The following is a 13526-nucleotide window of genomic DNA, read 5'->3' on the forward strand; positions in this document are numbered from 1 at the left end:
TGGATTGGTCGGCTGACGGCCCAGGCGTGTCTTGTAGCGGCCGCTGATTGGTCAGCGACCGGCTGCGCGCGTGGGAACCTAAGTATTCGGGTGCTCACAGGTACGAGCGTTGCGCCTCAGCTTCCGTGGGGCTCGCGGCCGGCGCGTCACGTGGGCGGGCCGTACTTCCGGCGCGAGGAACGTTTGAGGCGTTGATAACCGTTACAGCGGTTGCCGCCCGGGCAGAGGCGCCGTCCGTTGCTACCTGCGTCCGGCGCCCTCCGGAGGCCGATTTGGCGGGCTCTGCGCCAGCAAAGGCCTGTCAGGTGACACTTTTAATTCCCTTTGAACTTTCTTGTCTTAGGTGTGCGCCTGAAGCAGGTGAGGAGGGATTCTACTTCACGGCTGTGGCGCTCCGAAGCGGGGTGGCGGGGGAGGAGGGTTTGCCTGAGGGAAGAGAAAGGGTTTGCCTTTTCGGAAAGACCGAGTCTACTCTGGAGTTTCAGCCGCGCTGCAGTTGGGGTGGCTTGGGGATGATTCGGAGTGGTTCCCACCGCCCCTCCCGGGATGCCAGCGCGTAGGCGCTTGAGATGTGGCCCCTTATTGAGTGGTTTGTGCTGACTTTCCGAGAGCCGATCCTTTTTCGTCCTTTCTCTTCCTTGGTGGGTGAGGGGGCGACGAACGACCAAGGCTCTCAGACTTGTTAGAATTTTGAGTTTGGAAAATCTATTAACCAGCGAGTTGGTTCGTTGTAACATTTTTTGAGGTGCAAACGTTGATTCTGAGGCTTGGATGGTAACCGCGATTGATCAGGCAGTGCAGCCTCACTTGTAAATACGTACGCGAGGCTAAACAAAGTAAAGATGTGGATTGAGCACGGTAGTTTGATATCTTCGTCTCTTGGGGATCGCTGCCCCCCCTTTACCCGGCTCTCCCTGAAGTCGAACTGCTCTAGAGTTTTAAACTGGCTTAATGTTCACAAATCGTGATTTAACGAGCAACTTTTCTGCACGGTGTTTTATAAAGCACGGCATGGGCTCGATTCCCTGATGGGTGATGGGGATGCAGTTTGGACGGCATTATCCCCCCCCCCCCCGCCCCCGCCCCAGGTCTGGCCGACTCCGTAGCCGCTGAAGTTTGATACGGCTGCTTTTGAGAGTCCTGACAGGATTTTTAGAAAGTGATCAGTGTATTGACACGATCTTGTTTTAAAAAAAAAAAAATGTGGAGGGCTCTGGCTACTGCAATCTGCCCTGTTTTGCCGAGTAGTGGTTCTTGCCGAGTTTTAGCAGCATTGTAATTAAGCCATTAGGGAACTGTCTGTCAGAGTCTCTAATAATGGTTGGCAAACTTTGTCTATAAAAGGCCAGCTAGTAAGTATCTTAGGCTTAGAGCAAAGGGACAAGTGATAAGAGGTGACCTCTGAGCAGTGTGGAGGCACCTGACTGTAAAGACCTTGTAGGCCACGGTAGGAGTTCTGGATTTTATTTTGTTCTTTGTCGAAAAGGGATTCCAGGTGATTTTAATAATGAAGAAGTAAAGCGCATAGGCTCTGGAGTCGTACTGCACTACTTACTATGAGACCTGGGTAGGTTACTTGAAGTCTCTTTGCCTCAGTTTTCTCTTAAGGAAAATGGGGATGATAATAGAGCCTGCCCTGTAGGGTTGGCAGGAATGCTAAATGAATTAACATACATCACATGCTTAGAACATTGCCTGACACAGAGTAAGCAGTAAAATCTGTCAGATGCTATTATCTGTACTTTGTGGCATAGTTCAAATTTAAAGAAAAATTATATATTTAAATCTCTAAAACAAAGTTGTTAGAAATACAGTCAGAGTATAAGAAATGGTCCCTAGAGTTGGGAAACTTTAACTCACTATTCTCTTTCTGTGTGAGTTCAGGTAGAGGTGGGAGCCTGCTCTGCAGTGTTCTTTGTAAGAGCAAGACTTGAGGAGTGACTTTTGAATATCCATGACTTGGGACTAGTTAAATAAATCATGGCCTATGTGCAAGATAGGAAACGAAGAAGTTGAAGGTGACTATGGTATATCTAAAGTTATTAATTTAGAAAGACTTCTTTTACTTTTGCCTCTTTTTGAGCTCATACACTGTATTCTTTTCTGGGTCTGGCTTTTACTCAAGGTTGTAGTTTTGAGATTCCTGAGATGGGTCCTCCTCGCTGTGTGTAGCAATAATTGGTTTATTCTCATAGCTGTGTAGTCTTCCTTTGTATGAAAACACCAGTTTAAGTATCCATAACTTGTATTAGTTGTATAATCAGAAAAAATAAACATAGTCTAAAAAAGTAAAATTTGGTTCAAGTTACAGCTCAAATTGGAGGTATTTAATAACTTGAATTTATTCCACATTATTAGACTGCATTTGTCTAACTTGAGAGTTACTTTTCCCTTCATTCCGCCTCATTCCTGCCCTGGCTCAGGATGGATAAAGGGAACCTAGCTCTCTCATTAACGCCCCTCCCAGTACTGTGATGCCAGCGTTCAAATCTACTACGAGATATGATATGACAGCATTGCACTCAACGTCTTCCTGGTGGCAGAGATGAATGACTCAGAACCATAACCGAGCCTACATAATTCTAGAAGAGTTTTTGGCTTATTTTGCACATACAGTCCTTTAGGTTTAATATAAAATTTAACTATTTATTTTATAATATAAAATTTAAGCACTGAAATGACCTTAGACGTAATCTCACCCAGTTTTCACCGAGCAGGGGAGGAGGCGATGTCTTTAGTGGTCTTTCCAGGCCGCACCGTGGTGGGCGGCCCCAAGCCACAAGAGACTCCTGACTCACATTTGGAGGCCCGCAGTCTCCCTGAGTAAAAAGCTTCTGAGCTCCTTGACAAAAGCAGTTAGGACTCATATGCTCTGTTGTTCATTTGTCTCCAGCACTTACTCTGTAGCCTTTAGGTTGTGGAGCATCCGCTTCACAATTTGGAAATGTGTTCGATCTGGATTCTTATTCCTACGCGTGGGCAATAAAACCCTTCACTTTTTAAAGGTTTATTCTAAATCACTAATGGAAGAATTCTCATTTTGTCGCTCTCTAAACTTCAGCCAGGACTCCAATTCAACTTGAGTTGGTATTCTGAGAACATATCCATGTTAAGTTTATTAAGGCGATAAGTGGGTGAAGTAACTTTTTTATGCGTTGCTTTTCAGGAATTGAAGATTTACCAGTCCTACATGGCCAAGGAGTTTCGCAAATAACCCGCCAGCAAGTTTAAAAATAATTAGGCCCAACTCAGAGAAAGCGGAGTTGCTCTGGTTGCACAAAAAAGATGTCTAGCTGCTCCAGTGAAGTCGATGTGGTTTGTATTTCAAATTGAAAATCTGTCTTTGTTCTTTTCATTGTGTTCTATTTTTTTTCTAAATTGAATTGAATTTTGTACAGTGAAATGCAGAGGTTGTAAATACACAGTTCATGAGTTTTGGACACTGATGTATAAAGCTGCTATGAACATTTGTGTGCAAGTTTTTAAATTTTAACTACCTACCAAGAGTCCTTTTTTTTCCTGACTCTTTTCACATAATTATGTGAAAGCACTTTGCAAAGCATACCTATACAAAGCATACCTACCTATACAAAGGTAACATGGTATATTTTTATAAGTATTAATATGTAGCCCAATTCCACATTATTTTGTCTTTTGAAACAGACATACATACTTCTATGTAGGCTTAAAATTATTCCTATAGTTCATAATCCATTCTTAGAATAAAGAGTTATTAAGTGAAATGTAATGGCTGTTTACTGTCTATTTACTTACTTATGCACTGTCTTATTCCCCCCAAAATGTTTTAGGTGATTTAGAGATTAATTTATCAAGAAACATAGGTGTGGGGAATTCCCTGGTGGTTCAGTGCTTCGGACTCCAACATTCTATCCCTGGTGGAGGAACTAAGATCCCACAAGCCTCCAAGTACAGGGGAAAAAAAAAAAAAAAAAAAAAAAGATAGTTGCTTAAGTGTTTCCTATTTTGTCCACAGAGTGGTACTGTTGGGCTATTTAAAAATCAAAAGCCATGAACAGGATTCTTTGTAGTTAGAAATACTTGCTTTTACAGCAGTTCTGCTGCCAGATTACTAGAAAAATAGTCTTTCTACCCTGAGGTACACAAGAGGAAAACGATGTCTTAAGTGTGGTTCAGTTAATGAGAAAACAGTTTTGCAAGGACATCTTTTCCTATAGTCATAGTATTTACAAAGGTCCCTTGATAGCACAAATTGGCTTTTGGAGCTTCTCAAAAGTGAAATTGAAGTCCTCAGTTTTTAAGTTCTATCGTCTTTCCTTTTAATTTATTAATAAATTTTCCTTAGATAAGAACACGAATCTCTACTTATGATGATGGTAACACTGTTCTTTATGCATATGAACCAAATACTGCATATTTCAATAATGTAAGTAATGTTAATTGCCATTTGCCAAATATATTAACACTTAACCACTTTAAAAAAAAATTCTTCATAGACTTACTGTAAACTCACTCAAGAAAATATTAGTCTCTCCTGAATTTGTCTGATTCCTTTCATTAGACAATGAGCAATTAACCATTTCACTTCCCTCTTTTCCTTGTAGAAAATTCACAGCAGTTTTTACTCATTTTTTTCAGTGCAAAATTCTAAACCTCCGTCCTTCTGATATAATAAATTCTTTGCTTAATCCCTTTCTTAATTAGCAGTGATCATCTTCATTCTCATAATAACATGAGTTTTTTTATTTTGTCTCTGCTTTAGATTAATATTTCTGAAACTCTCTGAAAAACTAGTGAAAAATAAAAGCAAGTTAAATAAATAGTGTTTTTTCCCCACTTACTTGTTCAGTTTGACTTTCATAGAAGTGAAGTATTAACTACTCAATTTTTAAAATATCAGCAGGGAAGTGTCGTGTCTAACACATCCTGCAACGAAGAGCAACAAAAAACAATTCTGAATGTCCTTACTCACTGCCAGGTACAAAAAGTTCTATCTCTCAAATGTAGTTTTCTAAAATATTAAGCTTAAATTCTCTTTATATCATATAAAGAGGTGGACAATTGAAATTTTGCTGTATCAAATTGCTTATGATTATCGCTCTCATTGTGATGATTTTTTTAAACAATTTCTAGTTAGAATAGCATCTTCAGGTGAAAGTTTTGAAATAGCAATATGGAGGTTTCATAGCCTTTTGTAAAAGCCCTTAACTGATGAAATGTATAATAGTTATGTCTCCTTCATCTAAATTGCTCAATACTGAATTAATTTCCCCTACAAAATCTTTAAAGGAAGTTGGCTGATTTGGATAAAACTTAGTATGTGCCTAAATGCATGTCAAGATATCTCAATTGAAACAAAATGGCAGCCCACCATTTTTTAAACAGTTTATCTTCCAGTTTTGAGGGGATTTTGTAAAAATTGACGTGTTGGTGGAGATTGATAGAAGTACGTAATTATCAAGGATTTTGTGAGTGGCATACCCTAGAAGCAATGAACATTTATAAACAAATACATGTTTCTTAACATATAAAAAAGTTTCTTGAATACAATGAACATACTTTGAAAAGTAAAAAATGTTTATGGGAGTCTTTATCATTATAGAGAACAGCAGTGGAATACTTAAAGGGAACGTGTCTTGTCTTCCGGGGAAGGATGTACAGAGAGTGGGAATGCAGGGACGACGTAGGGAGTTCTGATTTTTGAGCAGTGCTCTCCCCTGCTTGCTTTACATCAGCTTCCACGATGAACTGGGTTGACACTGCTCTGCCAGGGCCTTCTGAGCGATTGTGCAAGATGTGTTGGGATAGAGTATCTCCGCTAAGACATGCCCAGGTTCCAAAGTCACAGCTAAGGGATGCTCTCCTTTTCTCCTAATGTGCTAGCTCCCTCCTTTCTTCGGCGCCTTCCCTTACCAATCTAGACCACACGGTGCAGCACCTCCATCTGTTCTTTTTTAATCCTCGCCCAGCACCCCCTTTAATAAAACCCCAGCCCTGTCCAGGCTGGGAAGCAGAGGGGAGGACCTCCACTGGGGACTGGTGATCCTCAGACAACCCCGATCCTGTTCTCTTATTTCGTGGAGAAAATGGAGGGTGTGGAGCAGAAATCCCCTCCAAGTCCTGATTCCTCTCCCCACAGCCCTCACACTTGCCTGGATCCATCTCTGACGACCTCCTTCCTGACCACTGGAGTGGGAAAAGTGTTTCCTCTGTAAGGCTAACACCTCTGCTGGTTTCTGCAACTGACCCTCTTTCCCTGTGCTCAGACACCTCCCTTCATCCCTCTGTCTCTTGTGTCTTCAGCCTCTGTCTCCATCACTCTCAGCGTAGTCATTCTCCCACAGGTTTAAAAAAACCACTTCTTTTTGCCTCCCATCCCTCTATAGCTGTCATCCTCTCTCTCCTTCCCATCATAACCCAGCTCTTTGATCGTCATTTATGTTCACTTTCTAAACATTTGACTTCCTGTTTTCTGTTTGGGTGTTTTTAATTTCTGTTTTAATATTTTTTATTGAAGTATAGCTGATTTGTAATATTGTGTTAGTTCCGGGTGTAGAGCATAGTAATTCGGGGGTTTTGCTGATTATATTCCATTATAGGTTGTTATAAGATTTGGGGTATAATTCCCTGTGCTCTACAGTAAATCCTTGTTTATCGTTTTATGTATAGTAGTTTATGTCAGTTAATCCCATACTCCTAATTTGTTGGGTATTTTAGAATATACTGTTCCTTCTGCCCTGTATGCTCCTCTGTACATCTCTGCCTAGTGAACACCTTCTCATCTTTTCATTCTCAGCGCAGATACCTCCTTCTTCGACAATCCTGCCACGACTGTCAGGCTGGATTAGGTCTTGCTCTTCTGTGCACGCTTAGCCTCTTGTTCTTATCTGTATCGTGGCAATGATACTACTACTAGATGATTGAGCACCATCAGACCAGTCATCATGGACTATTATTATTATGTTGGTATTAATACTGTAGCACGTTGTCTTGTCCTCAGCAGAACGGAGAGAGGATTTCATCCCGATTCTATTTATAAGGAAATTGAACAACAGAGAAGTTAAGTAACTTGAACCCAACTGTGTTCCCCTATAGCCTGTGCTAGTTATTCAGGGCTGAGAGCCAGTGGGTCTCATGCTTCATCGTGCATCAGAATCACCTAGAGGGCTTGTGAAAACACAGATCACTGCCCTCGATCTCAGAGTTCCCAGTTCAGTAGATCTGAGGTGGGAGATTTTTCATTTCCAACAAGCTCGTAGATGGTGTTGATGCTGCTGGTCCACGGAGCACACTGAAATCCGCTGCTCCAGGCGGCCGATCACTTGCTCTGTTGACCTTGTCTCTTTACTTGTCTCTCTCCAGCTAAAATGGGAGTTCCTTAGAGTAGGAGCTGGTTTTTTCTTCCTTTGTCTTTATCTTTTTTTTTTCTTTTTAATGTCCACATTCCCAGCATCTAGCAAAGTAGTTCTCACAGGTGGTAGGCCTTCAATAAATGTTTCTTTGAACGAATGATGTAATTAATGGTTCTGGCCTTTTAAGTGTATTTTTGCCCGAATGAAATTTCTGTGTATTTCAAGAATTCTCCGGTTTTATCAGTCACATACTTGATTGGCATACAGGGGTCGCGTACTCAAAGGTTTTGTAAGGTTAATTGTTAATTGCAAGACTTTAAAGTACTCTGAAGCCAAAGGTCACATCTGTTGTATTTGGCTCACTGTTCTTTCCAGAGTGGACCCCTCACTGCCTATTAGGTTATACCATCATTATATGGAAAGAGGCTCTTTGGCCTTTTAGCAGGTTTGAAAATTTCTTTCCTAAAGTAGCACCTTCCTTGATGTAAAATGACTCCATCATAAATGTGATGGCTTATAGGAATTGCGGTACATTTACTTCCCAGTATTCCAGCTTCGTAAAATGCCTGTGTGACATGGAGTAGTTGAGTGGGAGGTTGGCGCGCCTTATCTCAGCCAGCTCGGCTCTGGGTCCCCAACAGCCAGGCATCAAGTGGGAAACAAGAGATTTCTGACGGCTTGAAAACTTTCAGACTTTGACTTTGGCTTAATGGTATTTTTTATGTTCCTTTCCTTTTGAAGTAGAAACTACTAATAGTCTGTATTATAATAGGTCATCTATGATGCTATTCAAAAACTGGATAAGAAGTTTGATGTTATGCATGCAAAGGTTACAAAAATCAACCGTCTTCGTGTGAAGTCATGGTTGCAAAGTCGTGTAAGTGTTATAAAAATATTTTCAAAACTATAATAAACCTCTGGTTTCTAAAGATGCCAGTCAGAAGTGAGAGAGAACTAATAACTGTGAGATAAGCAAGGCTGATCTATACTTGCTGTAGCAGCAGATGGGAGACTAAACCTCTGCCGGAAGAATGCTGAAGTTTACGTTTGAGAAATGTACGACAATGGGTATTTTTATGTTTGTAACCGTAATACATAAAGTGCAATTAAAATGTAGGGTTGAAGAGGAAATCATGTAATCAAAATAGAGCATTTATCTTTAATAATATAAAGCAATCTTCCATGGAAAGTAATTATGGATGTATTTACTATTTATTTCCTTTTTCTTTCACTCACTCACAGTTGGTTTATGCTGGGTTTGTGTCATTTCAGAAGCCACTTGGATATACATTTAAAGATTATAATTACCTGCTTTCTAAAAAGATCAGATACCAGAAAATGAGGAAGAAGCGGTGTCTCTCTGCATCGCCTTGCCCTAAAAGTTATAGCCCCACTATTCCAGTACAAAGGCCGGAAAATGATTCCCAGAGCAACCCTCTAGAAGCACCTTTTGAGTCCCGGATGCCTCTGGATCTGGAGCAATGCCTTAGCCTGAGCCCGACGGTCCCCTCCACCTACCGCAGGCATTCCTACCAGGAGTACTACTCGCCCGAGGACCCCACGCAGGGCTCCTCCAGTCCAGAGGCCCACAACACCTGCAGTCTTTTCTTAGACACCCAGTCCACTGCAGTCGAGCCTGCAACCGTGCTGACCCAGAGTGAACGCAGTCCAGCACATAGCCCTGACATGATGACCTACCCAGCTTTACTGGAAAACAATAGATTCAGCCAGGCTGGCTCACCTCTCTACGTCCCGACCAGCTTCGGTGAGTGTGAACTGACACATGTTACAAGTAGCATTATTTACCCTATATTCCTCAACACCCTTGATGCAAGCTTGTGGAAGCTGTTTGTTTCCCATCTTGAGGGCTAGCTTGGGGCAGCACTCTGAACGATGACTAAGACTTCTTGAGTGTCTGTGATGTGCCTGCACTGTGCCAGTCAACGGACAGGCCTCTTCTCCACTAATACTCATAATGATCCCATTGTGAGTTTTTTATCTTCTGTTTTTCTTTACCCTTTCCCTGTGTAAATAATTAAAATGCTCCTAAAATGGCCAGAGCCCAGATGACAGGAGAGAAAAGGTACACTTTAGGCTAATTCACAGGAACAAAGGTCAAATTTGTGTTGACGGTCCGGCGCTTCCGTCACCACACGCTAACTTTAGGGAGTCGAGCACTCTGGCTGAGTAAATGAGTACCTGTCTGGACACAAAGAAGTTTCAGTACAACGTAGTGAATGGCACACCTAAAACGTTTTGAGGTATGAGCACCTAAATTGTTTCATGCCTCACGTTATTTCTTTTTAAAACATAAACCTTCAACCAAAATATCTATTACCATGCAGTAAAACTTGAAAGGGGTATTCAGTGTAATGTTAAAGTTACTTCTGACCTAGCTGAGCAGAAGTCTTGTTGTTTTCAAAATTCAGATACACCTCTAAGCCTTGAGAGACGTTAATTTTAAAGCCATGGAAGAGATTCAGTAAAGAACTGATTTGGTTCTCAAAGATAATGGGGGTTATTGAAATTCACTGATTAAAGTGAATAATTTAAGCAATTATAAAACTAAATTCTGGGGATTTCCATTGCAATTAGCTAGTAAAATAAACCTCATCTGGAGAGACCAAGAGGACAGAGATTAAGTATTTCAAAGAATTTCTCTCAAAGTAAGAGAGCAATAGGTTATCTTAGATTAACCTAATTTAACCCAAGTAACAGATCTTTTGCTGTATTTTGCCTGTGGACCAAGAGGCCTCAGATTGCTCAGTCTGTTTTATGATCTTTGAAGCTTTAAGGTGTCTTCCGAAGCTGCTTTTGTTGTTTGGGGGAGGTCAGGTGGGACATTCTTGAGTAGCCATCCTCAGGTCATCTTTGTCTAGGCTTTCCCTGGATTTTACCTTGGAGTCCTGGGTCCATGCCGGGGTACTTCACACAGGGTTCCAGGAATGAGACAATTACTCCCTACCTAACATCTCTTCTTTCAGGATAATGATCAGGTCAAGTATGATTTGTCTTTTTTCCCCCCATTGAAGCTCCAAGTTCACCAGTTGGAAGTGACCCGAGTGTCCTCAAACAGAGCCTCCCTGATGACCCTTCAACCTGGTCTGTGGATGAAGTAATCCTGTTTCTGAAATACTTAGATCCTCAGTTATCAAGCGCCCTCGCCGACCTCTTCATGAAACATGTAATGTATCTTTTGATCCGGTTTTCCTGCCGTAATGACTTTGAATGACCTCTGTGCAGGCCCTTCAGTTGGATACTGATTAGTGTGGATGGTGGGGGAACCCTATCAACTGATTATTCCATATGCGAGAAAGTTTACTTTGCCCAAAGTTAGAGCCTTAAAGGGTGGAGGCTGGATCTGTGCTTTAAATGGGTACCCGGGTACCTAAAATACTACAAGTCTTCAAGTTCTCAAGAGAAGATGATTCGGCATGGCCACCCTCAGGTTTCTTCTCCTTTCTAACAACAGCTACAAGGATCCTCCTCCCCACCTGCTCCCTGCTCGGCCCGAGGACTGTGAGTAGGAGGGGTGACCACAGCTGTGACAGGGTGTCCTCCTTGTTATGACGCCCGATGAATCCAGCAACTGATTCCATTTGGCTCAGTTCTGTTGACCTTATATGGTTATTGATGATTTGGAATGCTGATACCCTTATGCCATTTACAAAGTAACATCATGGGCTAAATTTTAAATTCTAATTTCTTTAATTTCTAGTTTTACTTAGTAGAAAATGTATAGATGGTACCTGACAAAGGCAGTACTGTGAGGGATTTCAGGTCCCTTCAGCCAGTGATATATGATTCAGTAGTTTTATTTTTAAACCAGAACTTGTGAAAACCAAATAATATGCTTCAGCAGCATCATTTGGTCAATTAATTCTTTTTTACATTTGGAGGATACCTTGTGACTATCAAGTAATGTTTTTTATAGGGTTTCCTAATGAATACAATTAGTGCCCACATATCTGATGTACCCTTTTCAATATGGTAAGAAAATCAGCAATTAGTTTTTAGCATCTAATTAGCTTCCGACAACTGATTAGCTTTCAGTGTTAAGATAGCACTGTATAGCACACTTATAGCTGACATACTCATGTTCCCAGCCCTTCTAAGAAAGGTAATGACCATCTGAAATTCATTTTTACCATTCATAGTTTTTACTTTTTGTCACAGCTATGCAGTATTTTGTTCAACACACGATATTTAAAATTAGGTAGTTTGATGCTTAGGACGTTTTTAAGATATTAGGTTAAATTTCCTTTTTCTTAAAATTTGAAGCAAATTTACAGATGATTAAGTGATGCTTCACGGTTTCCATCAAGCAGTTGCGCATTCAGAGAGTATACATCTGGCATGAGCTGCCCTCTAACTGGTGTTACATGTTCTTACATAGAAAGGAAGAACCATTCTGACAAAATATGACAGCTTTATTAATTATTTTAATTTCCTTCTCTCTGTAGGACATTGATGGGAAAGCTCTGCTACTGCTCAAGAACGACATGATGATGAAGTACATGGGGCTCAAGCTGGGGACAGCTCTGAAGCTGTGCCACTACATTGAAATGCTTAAAGACAGACAGATACCTCAACAATTTAAAAAGTGTGTAGATTAGACTGGACTTAATTCTAGCGAGACCAATGCCACCTTTTCTCTCTGCCCTTAGAAGTTTTTGTTGTGTAGAAGGTTCCTCTAAAATACGGTGTATCCAAAATCACAGAACCCTGGGACAGTCCAGTCTACTCCTTTAGAAGCCATTTAACATGCTAGCACTAGCATAGTCAAACTGGTCGTTTGTTCTTTTCATTATTTTCCTTGCATAGTTTACAGATAGTTAGTTACACTTCATGCAGGAAAACAGAGAAACACCTTTGATTTTGGTTAATGTTTATATGTAAAACCAAAACAGCCAAATCCCAAAGGGGAAAGTAGTCAGGGAGGGATTGACGGGTTCTCTAATGAAAAAAATCATAAGGTAGATAGTCATTTTATGCAAGAGATATTACACTACAAGGGTGGGTTGGATGGAGTCTGACTATATTCTTTTCAATTAATATGTTTTATTTTTAAACTTCCTTATTTTGTCTAAGCTTCAACATTTAACTAGGCATTCATTGTTCACATCTCCATGAAGATGCCTATGTCCACGTTTTTTAAACATGTGTTTTATTATCTGTTTATTCCTCATATGGGTACTGTTTCATATTTATATTTTGTTCTGTATCTGAAGTATCCACACAAGTAAATCTTTTTTTTAATTTAAAATGGCACTTTACACTTCCACAGAGGTAAAGATCAACTCTACATATAGTGAGTTTTTTTATTCTGTAAAACATATGCACGTCGTTTGACATCACTGGTACCTCTCAGCTCACACTTCAGGGTTTCCATACAGGGAAGTTCTGTCTTGTGCAATGTTTCTAGTTAATTTCCTTTCTGAGCCATTTATCCTACTAAACTTTGGAAGGTACATCAGTTCTGATTTGTCATTTTAAACTTTATTTTAAAAATCAGAACTTTCACATGGAACATGTTCATTGTTGTTTTATTTATTACATCATTATATTGTATAATATTTAGTGTAATGTTATAAGCTATGAGAAATGGTGCTAATTGTATTAGCCATTTGTTATAAATGCCAGTAAGATGTTCACCAGGGGTAAGATTGTACGTTTTCTTTTTAGAAAACCAAGTGTACTTTATAAGCAAATGCAACTATTTACTGGGCGTATATGATTTAAAGGGCTTTTTCATCCGTGTTATTTCTTTTGTCTTATAAGACAAGATTCTAATTTAAACTTGTCCTTCTTTCAAACTGTCAGTGTGAAGATGCTGTGCCACTTGAACAGTCCTCAGGTGTTTGTATAAACACTATGTTTTACAGTTTTTAGATTTTAAAATATAATAAAGTTTAATAACCGCAACCATTAATGTCAGAGCCTCAGATTTGATTTTACTTGCTTGAAGACTTAGAGCAAGCAGTGATACATGTCATGAGTAGTTATACTCTGTGACAACTTCACTAGAGAATTCTCTCTCCATCCTGAATATCAAGGCAAAAGTATGGCTAACACAATAACTTTCATTAATGCAGACAATTAGCAGAACTAGAATTTAACATCCACTGAAACATATTTTCCTCTCTAAAATTACCCTCATCTCCCATGAAACGCAGCCAAATCAAGACTAAATTT

General features: G+C 40.2%; 1 protein-coding gene across 5 annotated transcripts; it reads left to right on the forward strand.

Moving 5' to 3' along the window:
* Positions 1-116: 116 nt before the first annotated feature.
* SCML1 (Scm polycomb group protein like 1) lies at positions 117-13263 on the forward strand. Of its 5 annotated transcripts, none has more exons than XM_032618774.1 (8): positions 178-305; positions 3167-3315; positions 4325-4405; positions 4880-4957; positions 8104-8208; positions 8604-9096; positions 10364-10515; positions 11795-13263. In XM_032618774.1, exons 2-8 carry the CDS (start codon positions 3286-3288, stop codon positions 11945-11947), a joined length of 1092 nt encoding a protein of 363 aa, XP_032474665.1. In that variant the 5' UTR covers positions 178-305; positions 3167-3285; the 3' UTR covers positions 11948-13263. The 5 variants fall into 5 exon arrangements, with proteins under 5 accessions (XP_032474669.1, XP_032474668.1, XP_032474665.1 ...); XM_032618776.1 differs by having other exon boundaries at positions 8607-9096; positions 11795-13254; XM_032618775.1 differs by having other exon boundaries at positions 253-360; positions 11795-13254.
* Positions 13264-13526: the final 263 nt, after the last annotated feature.

Source organism: Phocoena sinus, chromosome X (assembly GCF_008692025.1).
Source record: "Phocoena sinus isolate mPhoSin1 chromosome X, mPhoSin1.pri, whole genome shotgun sequence".
NCBI classification, from domain to species: domain Eukaryota; kingdom Metazoa; phylum Chordata; class Mammalia; order Artiodactyla; family Phocoenidae; genus Phocoena; species Phocoena sinus.

Bases quoted from the DNA above. Each gene is read 5' to 3' on its own strand.
- SCML1 (XM_032618774.1), top strand. From the start codon at position 3,286: ATGTCTAGCTGCTCCAGTGAAGTCGATGTG. The intron at 3,316-4,324 runs GTTTGTATTTCA...AATTTTCCTTAG, and splicing joins GCTCCAGTGAAGTCGATGTG to ATAAGAACACGAATCTCTAC. The intron at 4,406-4,879 runs GTAAGTAATGTT...TTAAAATATCAG, and splicing joins ATACTGCATATTTCAATAAT to CAGGGAAGTGTCGTGTCTAA.